The 19,149-nt window shown below is 40.7% G+C and overlaps 1 protein-coding gene across 3 annotated transcripts in view; it reads left to right on the top strand.

Moving 5' to 3' along the window:
* Positions 1 to 19,149, top strand: part of KIZ (kizuna centrosomal protein) — a 90,865-nt gene that overhangs the window by 15,707 nt on the left and 56,009 nt on the right. For all 3 annotated transcript variants that reach the window (XM_043883631.1, XM_043883633.1, XM_043883632.1), the window contains exons 5-6: positions 7,054 to 7,699; positions 8,076 to 8,391. In XM_043883631.1, coding sequence (XP_043739566.1) covers positions 7,054 to 7,699; positions 8,076 to 8,391 — 962 coding nt within the window. The remainder of the gene's footprint in view (positions 1 to 7,053; positions 7,700 to 8,075; positions 8,392 to 19,149) is intronic.

Consider the following 19,149-nt stretch of genomic DNA (forward strand, 5'->3'; position numbering starts at 1 on the left):
CCTTTAATGATAAATGACTTCTCTGCCATTAGATGTACACCAAATGTGGTGTGATGTGATAGACTTCTGAGCCATTCAGACAGTCTTTCTGTTTGACATTTGGTCGTGAAATAATTGACGTGTTTTTAAATCTATAATCCAGTTTGTTCTTTCTGTGCGGCTCCTGACAGTCACAGTGTTAGGATGGCGGTGTCGATGGTACTTAAGCAAAACAGGAGGCTTTTTTTTTTTATTTGTACTACTGATTCCTTACCTTACATATAGTTATACAGTTTCCTTTTCGGTCATATTTAACATTAGGGCAAGAGACATATAGCAGCCAACCTCCTAACATGTTATGTGGAATAATTAGAAGTGTTTCCTTTTTACTGGAAAGTGTTACCTCCTTAATTAAAAGCTTTGACTGTTGGTGGTATGTAAGAATCAATTAGGTAACACTTTGAGACATTTACAGGTTTCCTTTTTCAATTTCCCACTGATATTCCATCAGTTAAAAGGTAAAGACATTACAGCAAAATCCCACAGTAGTTCAGTTAGTTCAGTTCAGTTCAGTTCAGTCGCTCAGTTGTGTCTGACTCTTTGCAATGCCATGGACTACAGCATGCCAGGCTTCCCTGTCCATCACCAACTCCTGGAGCCTACTCAAACTCATGTCCATTGAGTCGGTGATGCCATCCAAACATCTCATCCTCTGTCATCCCCTTCTCCTCCTGCCATCAGTCTTTCCCAGCATCAGGGTCTTTTCAGATGAGTCAGTTCTTCGCATCAGGTAGCCAAAGTATTAGAATTTCAGCTTCAGCTTCAGTTCTTCATTTGAATATTCAGGGATGATTTCCTTTAGGACCGACTGGTTGGATCTCCGTGCAGTCCAAGGGACTCTCAAGAGTCTTCTCCAACACCACAGTTCAGAAGCATCAGTTCTTCAGTGTTCTGCTTTCTTTATAGTCCAGCTCTCACATCCATACATGACTACTGGAAAAACCATATCTTTGACTAGAGAGACCTTTGTTGGCAAAGTAATATCTCTGCTTTTCAATATGCTGTCTAGGTTGGTCATAACTTTTCTTCCAAGGACCAAACGTCTTTTAATTTCATGGCTGCAGTCACCATTTGCAGTGATTTTGGAGTCCAAAAAAATAAAGTCTGTCATTGTTTCCAAAGTAGTTAATACTTACTAAATACTAAACTAGAACAATTCCTTATCATTTGGAGGTGTGTTTTATCTTTCATTGGAAACCTGTGCACCTCTTCTTTCAGCATCATATGAGTTAGTCTCTGTGCCTGGAGCACTGGTCTCCAGGGACTGACTTGAGCCCCGTGGTTGAATTCAGTGGATCGTTGTTGAGCGAGTGCTCTGTTTGAGAAGCCACAGCAGGTCCCTCTAGGAATGCCACAGTGCTTGCCCTCCAGGTGTTCCCCGCAAAGTGCTCTTCTTTCCCAGGCCTGGGGTAGTGTGTGCTGAGGGCCAGCTCGATGGAGAAAAAGGGTTCATTTCCTCTGCAGTGCGTCCTCTGCAGCCTGGAGAGGAGGTGGCATGTGAGCTGACGTGAAGGGTGGGGCAGGTTCCAGTCCCCGGGGATGTGATAGACATTCTCCATTCTGGAAGTGTTGTGAATGAGGGAGTGGAAGCTGAAAGCCTGGTGGGTAGCTGTCAGCCTGGCTAAGGGCCAATGTTCTTAGAGGAAGTGGGAGAAGATGAGCTTGGAAAGGATCATCGTGGAACTCCAGTCCAGGCTCAGTGATTGAGATCCCGCGCCACCCCTGAATCAGTGTGTGTGCACGTGCGCAGTGGGGCAGGTGGAGGAAGCACAGGGGTGCAGAGCAGTTCCATCAGAGGTAGAGGAAGGCGGGGCTGGCAGGTGCCCTGGGGGAAGGAGTTCATGGAGTGAGGAAACCAGGCTTTGTTCAGATGCAAGGAATGAACCAGGAACCCTGAGTTGGGGTGGCCATTGAGATGGAAAACACCAATGAAGGGGAAAGGAGCTTTCAAATTCGTGATAATTCTGAGTTACAGAAGGATATCTTTAAAAAGTGGTTGTGCACCTTTCAACCAAAAGCAGTAACTTGGATGCTCTACTAAGGAGAATGATCAGATGGTAGTTGTCTGTTTTTTAGGGTCGAACTTTGGCTTGGTTTTATAATAGGGCACCCAGTGTGTCTGTGCATCCAGTGGCTGCTCTTCAGAGTCGGTCATGTGTTCTCTTCAGTAGTGATTGGTCTGTTCATTCCCCACGCTTGTTTCTAGTATTAATCCACTTAGTAAACGCTCATTGCTAATTAACAGGAAAGACAAAGTTCAGGTCCTAGTTTGAATCCTCACAAATTTTACTATCATATAGTCATCCTGCTCTATTATACATTGTCATTTTTTACTTTGGGGTAGACTCTAATACCATTGGTCTCTAGGCATGTTCTTCTCCTTGCCCAGTTTTATTATGTATCAGCAGTAACTAGGACATGTACCTAAAAACACATCAAAACATATGTACCCAGGAGAGGTGGAGATGGCATTTGTGAATGAGAGCATCAACTTTGAGGTGGGGTTTCTGAAGTTTCTAAACTGTTACACTGTAAAATATATGCCCCTAAAAGCAGAAGTGAACTGGGTACTTCACAGAAAAATTATACTCTACCAGGGCTGAAGAATGTAAAGGACGAGAGAATTTCATCACAGGGCTGTAGGCTGGTTGAGGAGTTCCACTCCCACTGTTGGAAACTTCCCTGCCAGGGTCACATAGAAAATGGCTGTGCAGGTTGTTATTTCCGCTTCAGAACAGGGAACAGTCACTGCACATCTATTTTGTCAAGGCCTGCAGTAAGCACTTTATCATCAACTCATTTAATCCTGTCGACAGTTCTGGAAGTAGATACTATTGTTACCCTCATTTTAGAGGAAGGCTCAGAGAAGTTGGCTGACTTGCCAAAGACTGCTCTGCTTGCAGGAGCCCAAGTTCAAACTCAGACCATGTCCATCTTATTAGCCATCTTGCTGCCACTGCCTTCTAAGGTAGTCTGGGTGAAATGCTCTTCAAAAGTTAGGAGAAATCCCTAGTCGAATAAAAGCAGCCTCGTCACATGGTGCAAAATAATTCAGTTATCCATTTAGATGCCACATTTTCACCTAAGCATAGGAGAAACTGAGATGGTCTCCCTTGCTGCTGGAATAGTCCAGCTGGATCAGGTGAAATGGGATTTTGTACAGGTTGAAGTAGAGTGAGAAATTAGACATACATTTCAGGTTCATTATGAGGAATTCTTGTGTTATTATGTAACCCAGTTCGAGTTTAACTCAGTTTTGAGTGTTGTGGCATAACGGATGGGCTATGGAGTCCTTGTATCTGGGTTTGAATCCTGTGACCAAGAGCACAGGACCAATATCTCTGCCCTTGCTAAGTCTTCCTGGAGTGGGTATAACAAAAAAGGCTGTTGCAAGGGTTCAAAAAGTAACCGATAGAAGTTGGCTTGACACCTGGTAAGTGCTTGGCACCTGTCCATTGATCCTTCTGTCACCGTGGTCGGCCATCGTCCTGCTCCCCTGGGGTGGCCGTACTGAGGAGTCCTGATGTCACACCCCTTACCTGTGGTAGTGGGGCCAGAGGTACCTCCCAATTAGGAAACGGAAAGGAAAGCCACCTGGTGGTAACAACACATATTAGATGATTTTAGCGTGATGACAGTACCAAAAAACTTACAAGATGTACCTTTGAAGCCTGAATTTAATGGACCCATTTTGAAATTTTGCAGTTCCAACCTCTATTGGATTTAGTGGCCTGAAACGTCTCCTTTTGGCTACAGTTGTGAAAATTTGGTTGAGTCTCTCATCGACCCCAGTGGCAAAATGAAAAGTTAAAAATCACATTGTCATGGAGTCTCAGTCTGCCTGGACTGCCATAACAAAACAACCCAGAGTGGATAGCTTGAACAACAAATCTATTTTGTCATGGGCTGGACGTCTGAGATCTAGGTGCCAGCTGGGATGGTTTCTGGTGCAAGCTCTGAGTTGCAGACTGTCTTCTCTCTCTGTCCTTGTGTGTCCTTTTCTCTGTGCATGTGTGTGGAGAGAGACAGATCTCTGGTCTGTTCCTCTTCTAAGCACAGCAGTCTACTGGATTGATAGACCTCATTTGACCTTTATTATCTCCTTCGAAATCCTATCTCCACATACAGTCACATTGGAGGTTAGGACTTAAACATCATAATTTAGGGAAGGACACAGTGCAGTCTGACACATAATAAAGTGGAAGAATTTCTTCAGGATTGTTATATGTAAATTTTTATTAAGGGATTTGGGGAAGTCTCACTGTGACTTAAGGACTTGTTTACATAGAAACTAAGAGCAGTAATAGTACTGTGTGAAAAGATGGAAATTAGGTCTGACAGCTCCATTTTTCTATTCTGCATTCATCATGATACTAATTTCCTTATTTGTGGGGAAAAATAATAAGAAAAATAAAGATTACCACCACATTCTGCAAAACATGCAGAATAACATAAATGTATTTTTCAAAGTGCAATAACGGTCAAGGTCCACCTGCTTTAAAAACTGTAGCTGGTGATTATTAGCTGAGACATTATTACAGTAGTTCTAAATTTGCTGCTGTCTCCATCAGTGTGACCTTTCCCCCTTCCCTTAGTAAAGACGAACTCCTGGTTTCAAAAGTTACCTTCTGTTCACTAATAAGTCTTTTCAGTTATATTCATTTACTTTGCTATAAGTTTCTCCATATACTTTCAGTTTATTTAAACTAAAAAAAATTTTCACCATTTCTTTTATTCCCGACTCCTCCACCTCTGGCAACCATTAGTCTGTTCTCTGTATCTGTGAACTTGGTTTGTATTTGTATTTGTTTTTGTTTTTTTAATCCAAATGTAAGAGAGATTGGGCTTTCCAGGTGGCTCAGTGGTAAAAACAAAACATCCCCCTGTCATGCAGGAGATGCAGGTTTGATCCCTGGGTTGAGAAGATCCCCTGGAGGAAGGCATGGCAACCCACTCCAGTGTTCTTGTCTGGAGAATCCCATGGACAGAGGAGCCTGACAGGCTACAATCCATAGGGTTGCGAAGAGTCAGATGCAACTTAGCAACTGAGCATGCATGCACATAAGAGATTTTATACAGTATTTGTATGACTTATTTCACTTAGCATAATGCCTCAAAGTTTATTCACATTGTTGCAAATGACAGGATTTCTTTTCTTTTCTTTTTTTTTTTTAGGATTTCTTTTTTTATAGCTGAATAATATGCCATTTTATATTTGTATCACTTCTTTACCCATTCAACCATTATTGGACTCTTAGATTGCTTCCATATCTTGGCTATTGTGAATAATGTTGCAGTGTACGTGGGGGTGCAGATATCTTTTCAAGTTAGTGCCTTTGTTTTATTGGAATTGCTAGATCATATGGTAGTTCTAGTTTTACCTTTTGAGGTATCTCCATACTGTTTTCATAGTAGCTGTACCAGTTACATTCCCACCAACAGTACACAGGGGTTTCCTTTTCTCCGCATCCTCACCAATACTTGCTATTTCTTGTTTTTAGTAATAGCCATTTTAACATGTGTAAGGTGATATCTAACTGTGGTTTTCATTTCCTTTTGCCTGATTATTAGTGAAGTTGAACATGTCTTCCTATGCTTGTTGGCCATTTGTATGTCTTCTTTGGAAAAATGTCTATTCAGACTTTTCTGCCCATTTTGTTTGCTCTTGAGTTGTATGAGTTCTTTATACATTTTGGATATTGGCCCCGTATCGATATATCAAGATTTCCTGGTGGTTCCGCTGGTAAAGAATCCACCTGCAATGCAGGAGACCTGGGTTCTATCCCTGGGTTAGGAAGATCCTCTAGAGAAGACAGTGGCTACCCACTCCAGTGTTCTGGCCTGGAGAATTCCATGAACTGTATAGTTCAAGGGATTGCAAAGCGTCAGACATGACTGAGTGACTTTCACTTTCATCAATATATCATTTGCAAATATTCCCTCCCATTCGATAGTTTTCCTTTTTGTTGATGGTTTCCCTTGCTGTTCAGAAGCTTTTTAGTTTGAAGTAGTCTCTCTTGTTTGTTTCTGCTTTTGGTGTCAGATGCAAAAATCATTGCCACGGACTTAATTAAAGAGCTTACCACCTGTGTTTTCTTCTAAAAGTTTTATGTTTTTGTAAAACATTCAAGTCTTTAATTCATTTTGAGTTAATTTTTGTGTGGTATTAGCTAATGATCTAGGTTCATTTTTTTTCATGTGGCTGTCTAGTTGTCTTAACACCATTTATTGATGAGACTGTCCTTTTTCCATTGTATATTCTTGGCTCCTTTGTTGTAAATTAATGACCATATGTATGGGTTTATTTCTGTTATCTCTGTTCTATTCCATTGATCTATGTGTCTGTTTTTTTATGGCAGTACCATACTGTTTTAATTACTGCAGCTTTGTAATATATTTCAAAATAAAACCACATGATGCCGCTAGCTTTGCTCTTCTTTCTCAAGATTGCTTTGGCTATTTGGGTCTTTTGTGTTTTCACAGAAATTTTAAGATTGCTCTGATTCTGTGAAAAATTCCGCTGGAGTTTTGATAAGGATTACATTGAATCTGTAGATTGCTTTGCAGAGTATGGCCCTTTTAACAATATTAATTCTTCTAATCCATGAGCACAGACTATCTTTCCACTTATTTGTGTCTTTTCCAGTTTTTTTCATTAAAGTTTTATAGTTTTCAACATGAAATCTTTCACTTCCTTCATTATATTTATTCCTAGGTATTTTTATGTAGTTATGAATGGGATAGTTAATTTCCTTTTCTGATATTTCATTATTAATGCTTAGAAACCTTCTTTATGGTCCAACTCTCACATCCGTATATGACTACTGGGAGAACCATAGCTTTGACTATAGCGACTGAACAACAACAAAACACAATGAGTTTTCTAAAACATGGTAGGTGTTGATTTCATTGGCCATGCTTCCTTACCTCATTTTGTTCCTGAAAACAACCTAAATAACCTCATTGTTCACAGACAGCATGTTTAACTCTTACTTATGTTGTTTGGGGCTGCAGGTTGTAATGCTGGCAGAAATTAACTCAGGGACAGCCATGTCAAGAGGATTGTATCAGCCAGCAACCATCTTTATGGGCCGCCAAATGTCAGCTTTCTCAGGCATTGGAGATTTCACTACAGAGCAGAAATCTCCCCAACCCACAAAGAACTTTTCAATTCCTGACCCACATTCACACTGGCAGACAGCCCAGAGCAGTGATGTGACAGACAGCTGTGTAGTACAAACTCCTGGTGACACACCGTGCTTAAATAAGTCTGACAAAATAGATGGAAAGACATCTCTTCAGATTGGTGAGAAAACGCCAGTCACAGCCAGCGCATTGTCTGAGGAGGAACAAACTCATTGCTTCGAGATAGAAAGCAACGCACGTCAGGGCAAGAGTAATTTATCTGAAAGCAAAAAGTCGGCCGAACTCCATTCCCCGTTAGGGGAGAGATTAAGTCCAGAGAACAGAACCACTGATTTAAAGTATGACAGTTCCAGGAGATCAGAGAGATCAGAGGGAGAAATACTGACACTGGAGCATATTGAAGTCGAGGAAGAAAGAGCCAGACCGCCAGTCTCTCCGCTGTCAGACTCAGAATCCTGTGCATCTGAAAATGAGTGTCCTCAAGAGAAGCCCCCTGCTGGGGAAGCTTCCTCAGGTGGGGTGAGAGGCTAAGATGGTTTGCTGATTTTTGTCAGTATTTAGTTTTTCTGGGTGGTGATGGGTGTTAAAAATACAGAATACTGTCTTGTCGTATCTGTCCCAAAAGTAGTGACTGTGCCAATGAATTCCATTCTAATGCATTCTTAAATATGTCCATAGAAGTACCTTTGTAAGCAGATTCTCTGATTTTTAAACCCACTGTGATATTTTAAAAATATTTTTAATGGGCTTTTAAAAACACCACAGTTACTTGTGGATCATTTCTGCGTGTTTCTAGCTGATGAGTAGTTCTGCTCTGGGAGGTAGAGTATCTTACCTCTCCCAGCTCCCTGAAGTCAGTGATCGGCCATCTGCTCATGTCCCCTTTACAGATCACCTTCCTTGCGGGGACCCGCAGTCACAAGAGCCCTTCAGAAAAAGCCAGGAAGAGCAGGAGGAGGAGAGTTTGAGCAGCAGCAGTGACCTCACAGTTTCTATAAGCGAAGACGATCTGATTTTAAAGAGTCCAGAGCCACAGCCAAATCTGGGAGGCATGATGGAGCAAGAAGATGGAACAGAGACCTTAAATGTAATCCACTCTGAGCAAGAAAGAGATGCCCCATCCACCAGAAAACCTAACTGTATTTTGCAAGCCCCAAGCACTCCTGATTCACCAAATGAATGCTTCACTAACTTGCCAGCAAGGGAGTAAGTCATTCATTTTTTTTCATTGTTCGGTTTTAATTATAGATATTTTTAGAGACCATTCCACTGGGAGGTATATTATTGAACACTCAGCTATAAGTGTGTAAGTTCCTTAATTCTCATAGTCTTTTAGATAAGGGCTAGTTTCTTTTTTTTTTTTTAATGAAATAGCTTTAAAAGTCTGAATATCATTGAAATCATGGTGACTGGCAGTCTATAATGACATCTAAAGAATCCCTGGTTGATTCATAAGTAATCCCCTCTACTTACCCACCATCCTTTTAGAAAACCAGTCGTTTTGGACTTGTAGTAACACAGGTGACAAACACTTAAACTTTTGAGAATTCAATTTTTGAGACTGAGAACTTTGTATCTAATTAATTAATTTGCTTAATCCTTCTATCCCTTTCCCTTGTGTCATTTTTGTGATACAATTAAATATGCATTAATAAGTTTTAATAAGTATATATGTAAGGCAGCTTTCCTTTTCTGAGTGTAAATGTGAGGACATTGGAGACTCTAAGGTTCAAGAGGAGTGTCAGTGTTATATATTTTGAGCACTTATAAAATCCAAGTCATAAAAATTCATATGCGATTTTTTTTTTTGTATGAGCTCCCCTGGTAGCTCAGACAGTAAAGAAATCTGCCTGCAATGCAAGAAACCCAGGTTCGCTGTTGATTGGAGATAGTGGAGTTGTAAGAAACATGAAAACAACATGTTGAGAATCAGTTCTGCAATAAGGGTAGCACTAATAGCATCAAATATCTTAGGGGTACAAGGAACCTAAGTAAACAACCCGAAGTAGAGCTCACCATCTAAGATGGGCCACTAGGACTTCCCTGGCAATGCAGTGGTTAAGACTCCATGCTCCCGACACAGGGGGCTTGAGTTCAATTGCTGATCAGGGAACCAAGATCCCCATGCCACACAGAGCGGCCTAAAAAATAAAATGAGGACACCAAGGCCGGGGGAATAGGAATGACACCTAGGTTGTGGGGACCAACCCTCCACGCAGCCTCCCTGCCCCCATCCCGCCTTGGAACACATGACACTGTGATACCATCACTCGCTCTCCAGCATTCCCAGCAACAGTGAAAAGCCAAGTGGATTTCTTGCACATGAGGATGTATGTTCTCTTTAAAGTACCATTGTAGCTTTTAATATATTGCCTCTTACCACTCATTACCTATTTACAATGAAAAGTTTATAGTCTAATGGACTTCAAACTGATGTTTAAGAAATATTTATTAAGAGCACCCAAGTACAAAGTACTTGCGCTGTAGATGGAAGAACCATTGTGGTTCCCATCCTTGGGAGATTGGCTTTATGGCAAGCCCAATGGGTTTTTCTAGTAATGGTATTTGTCTCTCATTAAGGAGGTATGGGTTATTATGTACTACATCATTAGGAACTTTATTACTAAGAAGAGAATGTTTCTATTTCAGGTAGTATTTGCCTTCTTTTTGTAGCAGTTCTTGCACAAGTTGGTATTTTGGTAGGAGGAGTAGTGGACTTACTCAGGACTCGGTCCTTTTTTTGAAATGAATAGGTTGAGTATGAGTATAGAATTAAGGATGTTCTATCTCCTATTCTGTATGTATGAATGACTGTTTCTTGTGACCCTAAAACCAATCTTCTTGAAATTTGGGGGTATATTTTACCAAAAATTGTTGAAAAATAAGCATTTGAGGAATTTTTGAAGGTTTATCATAATAGAATGCTCCCAGAATGAAAGATTAGTTGGTGATGCTGGTTTTCTGTGTCCATGTTATTAAATCTGAGCCTGTGATCTTCTGTGGTGAAAGTCCTCCCCAAGCATAGATTGACAGTGGTTTTATTTTTTTCCTTACAGTGGTTTTAAGTGGTGCTGGTTAACTTGCAGACTTCCCACATCTCTCGAGACCCTGCACTCTCTTCCTTTCTCTCCAGCCTTTGCTATTCTCCTTTGCTCAGGGTTATTTATTAATCTGATCCTGTGGCTTCATATTTACAGAATACCGCCCTAACATCAGAGCTTCTCTGTTTATTTTAGTATCTGTTGGGGGCCTGAGAAAAGTTGCTAGAATGAATTTTAGTTAACAAAGGTAAAGAGGTGGGACAAAGGAAGGCAGCAGGAGTTGAACAGGAAACCAGACCCTCCGATTTGCTGAGATTGATAATGACGACTTCAGGCATGCCTCAGAGATACTGTAGACACACAATAGAATGAGTCTCGCAAGAAAGCAAGTCACACATGTTCTTTGGTTTCCCTGTGGGTCCACGCTGTAGCATGTCTCAGTACTTCTTTTAGTCTTATGACTGAATTATATTCCAGTGTATGGATAAACCACATTCTGTTTATCCACTCACCTGTTGATGGACACTGGGTTTGCTTCCACCTTTAGAAGCTTCTCTGCCTTCTCTCACGGACACCTCCAGACGTAGAGCGCCATGCTGTGATTCCTACACCTGAGCTGTAATTACAAGCTGTAATTAACCTTCCTCACAAGCACCCTTACTAGAATGAAGCTGGGTAAAAGAAATGTTAAAAAGGAGGACCTTGAATCGTACATTTTCTTAAGGAGTGAGCAGTTCACTACAAAGTTTGGCACAAAGCTCCAGGACTTTGAACACTAGATGTTCATTATTTGTCATGTGGCAGGTGGTTGACCCTGTGTCGTTTGGGGCTACAGGGATAACTTGGCCACTTGTCCCTCATTTGGGGGATTATTTCAGCCTCAGTCACCTGGGAGAGGTAGCGGGGTTCCCAAGACAGCAAGAGAGAAGTCCAGTGCACAGATGCCCTTTCAGTATCTGCTTGGATCTTGTTTGCTAACGTCTCATTGTCTAAAGACGCCCACAGGGCCCAGCGCAGAGTCAAGAGGTGGATAAAGACAGCCCATCTCTCATTGAGATGAGTGGCAGAGTTACATTGCAAAGGGTGTGTACCCTGCAATGAGAAGTTTATGGTCAGTTTTTTTAACCCACCACAGTACTTTAAGACAAATTCAAATAGAGATAAGCTTGGTGTGAATCCAAAGGGTCAGGAAAGGTTTTATACAGGTGTTAATACAGCACCTTGAAGGATGTCCAGGCTTTGAGTACGGAAGAGGATGGTAAGGGGTGGAATGGGTCTGAAGAAAGAGTGCAGGTACAGAGAACACAAGCGGTGGGGCTGGGGGGCAGGCAGAGGGCCTGCCTGAAGGTTTGTCCAGGAGCAGCTGTCAGAGGGGAGATTTGGAATGTCACCATGGTTGAGAAAGGCCTTCAATGTCCAGTTAGTGTACATGTAGTTCATCTCTATGTTCTGCAGAGCAGTTGAAAGCTATTTTGAGAGAAGGATAACATGGTGAATCACTTGATTCAGGAGAAACAGTGTCATCAGGATGACTTACCCACAAGCTAGCCAGAATTCTGAGATGGCCCCTGATATTCCTGCCCCCTGGTGTACCCCTGTGTGATCCCCGCACCTGTGATATGGGCTGTACAGTGAGGGTGGTGGAATGCCCTCCTGTGATCAGGCTGGCATATGATGGAGAGGAAGAATCTTGCAGATAAAATGGCTAGAGGTGTGTCCAATTTTTTTAAGGACCAGGTTTTTGTTTTGTTGATTTTCTTACTTGTTTTCAATTTCATTGATTTCTCCTCTAAATTTTATGATTCTCCCTGCTTGCTTTGGATTTAATTTGCTCTTTTCTTTCTCGTTCCCTAGGGTGGAAGCTTAGATTGTTTATTTTAGATCTTCCCTCTTTTCTAAAACATCTATTCAGTGTTAAAAATTTCTCTGCAAACACTGTATTCACTCCATCTCATGAATCTTGATAAGTTGTATTTTCATTCAAGATATTTTAAAATTTCATGTAAGACTTCTTTGATTCATGTGTTATCTAGAAATGTGCTGTTTAATCTCTACACACTTTTACATTTCCTATAATCTTTGTTATTTTCTTTTGATCTGAGAGCATACTTTCTATGATATTTGTTCTTTAAACTTTGTTGAGGTGTGTTTTATGACCCACAGTGTGGTTTGTCCTGGCAAATGTTCCATGCCAGCTTGAGAAGAATGTGTATCTTACTGTTACTGGATGAAGTATCCTGTGCATGTAAGTTAGATCAGGTTAATTAATGGTGCTCTCCACTTCAGCTATATCCTTGCTGACTGTTTACCTGCTGGATGTATCAGTTACTGATGGAGGTGTGTTAAAGTATTCAACTGTAATAGTGGGCTTATCTATTCCTCCTTGCAGTTCTGCCAGTTTCTGCCTGTGTATTTTGATGCTCTCTTGTTGCATGTGTACACATTAAGGATTTTTATAATGTTCCTTGGTGCGCTGTTTTGGGTGTTTGTCCTGCTTGGTGTTCTCTGAGTTTCCTGGATCTGTGGTTTGGTTTCTTTGGAAAATTCTCAGCCGTTATTTCTTCAGATATTTCTTCTGCTCCTTTCTCTGTTTATTCTAGTATTCCCATTCCTTTTGTAAGTATTTTTAGGAGACTTCCAAACTGTCTACCAGAATGGCTGGAGCATTTTGCATTCCTACCAGCAGTGAGTGGCAGTTCCTGTCACTGCTCATCATCACCAGCATTTGGTGTCATCAGTGTTCTGAATTCGGGGCATTCTTGTAGGTGTGCAGTGGCATCTTATTGTTGTTTCACTTTTATTTATTGTTTGTTTACTGGCCATGCCACGCATCATGTGGGAATCTTAGTTTCTGGACTAGGAATGGTACCAGCGCCTCCTGCAGTGGAAGCTCAGAGGCGTAACCACTGGACCGTCAGGGAATCCCCGTCATTGTTGTCTTAATTTGCATTTCCCTGGTGACATATGATGTGGGACATCTTTCCATATACTTATTTGCTGTACATACATCATCTTTGGTGAGATCTCTCTTAAAGTCTTTGGCCCACTTTTAATTGAGTTGCTGTATTTTCTTACTGTTGAATTTTGAGTGTTCTCTGTATAGTTTGGATAACAGTCCTTTATCAGATATGTCTTTTGCTGCAAATATTTTTTCCTGGTGTATAGGTTGTCTTCTCATTCTCTTGATATTATCTTTTGCAGAATATAAATTTTTCATTTTAATATAAAGTCCAGCTTGTCAATTACTTGACATTTCCATACCCAAAGTCATCTAGGTTTTCTCTTATGTTGTCTCTTAGGAGTTTTATAGTTTGGTGTTTTACATTTAGAACTATGAACCCAGAGGAATCGGGTGGAGAGGGAGGTGGGAGGGGGGATAGGGATGGGGAATAATAAAAAAAAAAAAAAAGAAAAAACAAAACTCAAGTTAAAAAAAAAAAAAAGAACTATGAACCATTTTGAGTAAATTTTTGTGAAGGGTATAATGTCTGTGTTTAAGTTATTTTTTCCTTTTTTGCACTGAATATCCACTTGTTCCAGCATGTTGATGAAAAGTTAACTTTTGGGAGGCTCATTTTCCTTCATTTGAAGATATTTCTGTGTTTTTAAATTGAGATGCAATTGACACATAGCCTTCCATTAGTTTCAGGTGTCCAGAGTAGTGATGACATTTCTATGCATTGAAAATGATCATCACAGTAAGGCTAGTAAGATCCATCACCACACGTAGTTAAAATTTTTTTCTTATTGCGAAAATTGTAAGGATTTACTCTCTCAGCAACTTTCATATATACAGTATTGTTAACTGTTGTCATCATGCTCTACATTACACCCCCAGAACTTGTTTTATAGCTAGAAGTTTGTGCATTTTACTGCCTCCATCCATTTGGCCTCCTCTCAGCCTTTGCCCACCTCTGGCAACCACTAGACTGCCAGTCTGTTTTCTGTATCTATAAAATTAAGGGTTTTTTGTTTTTTTTTTTAAAGATTCTGTATGTAAGATCATACAGCATTTGTCTTTGCCTGACTGACTTATTTCATTTAGCATAATGCCCTCAAAGTTCACCAATGTTGTCACAAATTGCAGGTTTTCCTTCTTTTTGTTGCTGAATAATATTCCATTGTAAATATATACCACAGTTTCTTTATCCATTCATTAATCAGTGGATACTTAAGTTTCTTCTGTATTTTGACTGTTGTAAATAATGCTTCAGTGAACGTGGGGGTGTATATATCTTTTTAAGGTAGTGTTTTCATTTCCTTCAGATAAATACCCAGGATTGAAATTCCTGGGTCATATGATAGTTCTGTTTTTAATTTTTTGAGGAACTTCCATACTGTTTTCCATAGCAGCTGCACCAGTTTGTATTCAAACCAACAGTGCACAGAGGATTCCCTTTCCTTTATGTCCTTGCCGACACTTATTATTTCTTGTCTTTTTGATGATAGCAGTTCTTACAGGTGTAAGAAGATACCTGATTGTGGTTTTGATTTGCATTTCCCTGATGATCAGTGATGTTGAGCACCTTTTCATGTACTTGTTGACTGTTTATTTTCTTTGGAAGGATGCCTATTCAGATCTTCCACCCATTTTTTAAATCAGAAGCTTGGATTTTTTGCTATTAAGTTGTATGGGTTCTTCATATATTTTGGATATTGACCCCAGTCAGCCATATGATTTGCAATTATTTTCTCCCATTCACTAGGTTGCCTTTTTATTTTGTTGCTGGCTTCCTTTGCTGTGTAGAATATTTTTAGTTTGAAATAGTCCCACTTGTCTAGTTTTGCTTTCATTGCCTGTGGTTTTGGTGTCATAACCAAGAAATCTTACTCAGACCAGTGTCAAGCTGCTTTCCCCCTGTGTTTTCTTCTAGGAGTTCTGTAGTTTTAGGTCTTACATTTAAGTCTCTAATTCATTTTGAGTTCATATTTATTTGGTGCAATATAAGGATCCAGTTTTTTTGTTTTTGGTCTGTAGCTATCCAGTTTTCCAGCACCCCTTAAAGAAGAGATTGTCTTTTCCCCATTGTGTATTTTCCCTATCTTGACACTTTTGTCAAGATAAGAGTGGCTGTATATGCGTTGATTTATTCTGTTCCATTTATCTATATGTCTGTATTTATGCCAGTACCATGCTGTTTTGACTTCTGTAGCTTTACAATATGTTTTAAAATGAGAATGTGTGTTCTCCTGCTTTGTTCTTTTTTTCTCAGTATTATTTTGGTTACTCCAGAGTCCTCTGTGGTTCCAATGAATTTTAGGATTGTTTGCTATTTTTCTGTTAAAAAAAAAAAAGGTGCTGGGAGGTTGAGGAATTATATTGGATCTGTAGATCACTCTGGGTAGCATATATATTATATATTAGTCTTCTAATCCATGAATATGAGTTGTCTTTCTATTTATTTGTGTTTCATTTCTCTTAATAGTGTTTTCTAGTTTTCAGTGTACAAGTCTTTAGCTTCCTTGGTTAAGTTTATTTGTAAGTATTTTGTCCTTTTTGATGCTATTGTAAATGGGATTATTTTCTTAATGTCCCTTTTAGATTGTTCATTATCTAGAAATGCAACTAATTTTTGCCTGTAGACTTTATATCCTGTAGCTGTACTAAAGCATCATAGTATAAATGCATTTTAAAGCCCCATGGGCCCCAAGAGGAACATGAGGAAATAAACATGCATAGGAAAGCAGCCCAAGGCCTGGCTCCACATTCAGTGTCAGGAAGCTCAGAAGGAACCAGAAAAGGTGTCTGAGGAGAGTCTGCAGTGAAGAGTGCAGAGAACCGAGGTCCAGGCTTGTGCTCCAGATGCCAAGCAGAGTGTTTCACATGGGATTTAGAGAGATTAATAACCTTCCCAGGTCACACAGCTGGTTGGAGGTGCAGCTTACGTCCAGACTGACTGGCAGATGCCAGACTTATGTCCCAGTTTCTGTGCTCTAACACATTAACCACAACCAGTATGATGATGTTCCCTTCAGTAGCACCAACTCTGTGCCAGGCACTGTTGTGAGAGCCTTTTTTATAACAGTGTGTTTATTCCTTTTGTCATCACCATCTTACAGAGGTGGAAACGGAGACACAGTGAGGTTGTGTTCAGGGTCACAGAGTGGCTCAGTGTGCTTTGAGAACTGTCTGGGTCCAGAGTCTGCATTTATAACTGTCTGCTGATAACTCTCTCCACTGCCTACATAACTAGAGTGTCATTAAGGATAATATTTCTTAAGGTTGAGGGAGGACGCTCAAGAAGCAAATAGATTCTTTAATTAGAAAAAGGAAACCAAGCAGTGGCGTTTTGACCTTTGTCTCTGTCCATATTGATTTTGGTGCTTCCCAGCCTCATATAAGCTGGTGAAGTGCTATATGCCTTTCTTCCAGCTTGAACAAAGTACTTGTAAAGTTGCTTTGTTCTTTTCTCCCGATGGAGCATGCCTGAAAGCAAAATGTAACGCTGCCTTTTATGCTAAGTCAAACGAAAGGCTCGGTTTCTCAGGGTCAGAAAAATGCAGTCATATAGGTGGAGTCTCTTGCAGTGATTTTAATTTTGCTCCTCTCAGAAGTTAGGTATAGGAAGGAAGTTCTTGCATCTGAGAAAAGACTTGTTGCTGGAGTCCTGTTGCCTGGAGTAATGGTTTACAACTGTTACAACTTTCAAACTGACCCAGAGTTTAAGACGCACTGGAAGCATGTTAGTGAATGCAGTGTTCCTTCCAGCATGATAAGACCTTTAGATGTCTGCTCTCTGTTGCTCGTTTGTCTTCATTATGCCTTGGTTTTCTTGGACATGACCTCTGCTCCTCAATTCAGGTGCTCACCTGAGCTTTTTCTCGCCACTCCATGTATTCTGGCATTTTTCCTCAAAGAAAGGTCCCTCGTTAACACTTACGGAAAAAATAACACAGTGCCAGGGTGGGATTGGGGTGGGCAGTGCATCCCCTTCAAGTTCTACCTGGCATTTCATTCTCCAGTCTTGCCTGTGCCTCTCCTGTTAGCTCACCTGTTTTATTCTGACATAGCTGAGGCTTTTATCTTTATTTTGGTTTAAATTTTTAAAAGTTCATAGCCAGGTTTTCAAGAGGACAGGAATCCTGAGACCCAATTGCCAGCAAAATAGGCAGTAATTACAGCCACTGTCACCTGGTGTGTGAGCAGACGTTGAAAAAACTGTCCATTGGCCAGCCTCAACCCAGTGTCCCACCTCTGCCAGCCATCTCATCGTAGGCTGCTGGCCTCAGTCAGAAGAGGTGGGGACCTGGAGTGGAGCCAGGGTAGGGGAGACTGAGGGGCACTTGAAAGGCTACAGCGGGAGAGCTGCTTTCACCAGCAGAACAGGTCTGTTGATGAAAGTTCTCTCCATTTTTGTTTGATTACTTATTCTAATTCTTAAATGCTCATCTGTGTGTTCAGGTTTTCATATGTTTTTGAGTCAATTTTGAAAATAATGTAGTATAATAGAAAGAGATCTATTTTTCTAAGTTTTCAAATTTGTGGGCATAAATTTGTATTTTAGAATTTCTGCTATGTCAATAATTATGTCCCCTTTTTTCTCTGCTCTTTTTGGGAATGACTTTTAGATATATAAAATACATGAGTTTCAGGAAGAAACCTAAAGATGAGTTACATTTGCTCCCGGCAGCACCTTGGGCAGAAGCAGTCCTGGGTCACATTCACCCAGGTCTGAGGAGTGAGATGGGTTGAAGCCAGACTTTGGTCCCTCTGAGGACCAGACTATGTCTGTTTCACCCTTATCTGTGGGAAGTAGCCCCAAGTATCCAGTTCCAAGTGTGAATCATTTATTAGGGTTCCCCTTCCTTGGTGGACCTGGACTTCCATTTTTATTCTCTTGCTCTCTAGGATTATCCAAAGATGACCCCACTACATCAGCTACCTTTTTAGAAATTGGCACATGCCCTTCAAAGAAAAGGTGCCCCAAACATTAGGCTCATCTCTCCGAATTTCCTTTTTCTCTAAATTTTGATCCTGTAGTTCTTTCCTAGAATTTCCTTTTTCTCTGAGGTTTGATCCTGTAGTTCCTTCCTACTTTGTGTCTCTAATGCCATCAAAGACATACTTTATACACACACACACACACACACACACACACATATTTTTTCTTAGTGCAAGGATTAGCCTGCATTACCTTGATGGCACTACATGAGGCTGAAGTCCTTCTTGTATGTACTTTTTAAAGATAAGTGATACTCTTGAAGTATAGCATGCATGCAGAAAAGCAAACAAATCTTGAGCATACTGCTCAGTTAATTATCGCAGGTGACTACCTGGTCCCCCACCCAGTCAAAAAACAACATCAGCAGCCAAGCCTGCCCCTCCCTTCCCCACCATGTCCCCTGCTCCTGTCTCCCTCATAATCACTTCTGCTCGGCCGCTTCTCCCTTCCTGAAAACCTGGGAAACCGGATCTCTTTTGGTCCCTTTCCTTTGTCATGAGGAAGTGCATAGTTTTGACCCAGTCCTTTCTCGTTTGGTTTGCTCTTTACCTTTTCAATCTATTCCTGGGACGGCTTTCTCCCCTTGTATATCATGTTTCTCCCCTTGTGACAAGCCCGCTCAAGACTGTTAACAATTCGTCCCTTTAGATTTTACACAATACTTTGCTGTTTTCCTGAGTGTGATTTTTAGAAAGCCTTCCAAGCTCATGATTGTCTGCTGACACGTAGAATATGCTATTTCAGGCTGTGATTGTGTTTTGTACACATTTAGGAACAGTTACCCAGAATACAAACCTGTTGCCTTATTTCTCGGGTTAGCCCTGCCCGTCACAGGAAACAAATCAGGAATTGTTTGGTTTGAAATGTTCTCTTGATCTCTCCTTGCTCGAGATGTGCTGTGGAATTGCAGGAAGATTTGCAGAGCAGTGACATTTTGCAACTGTCATCTTGGATCTCTTTCTGGCAGGTATCACCATTGA

Source organism: Cervus elaphus, chromosome 23 (genome assembly GCF_910594005.1).
Source record: "Cervus elaphus chromosome 23, mCerEla1.1, whole genome shotgun sequence".
NCBI lineage: Eukaryota > Metazoa > Chordata > Mammalia > Artiodactyla > Cervidae > Cervus > Cervus elaphus.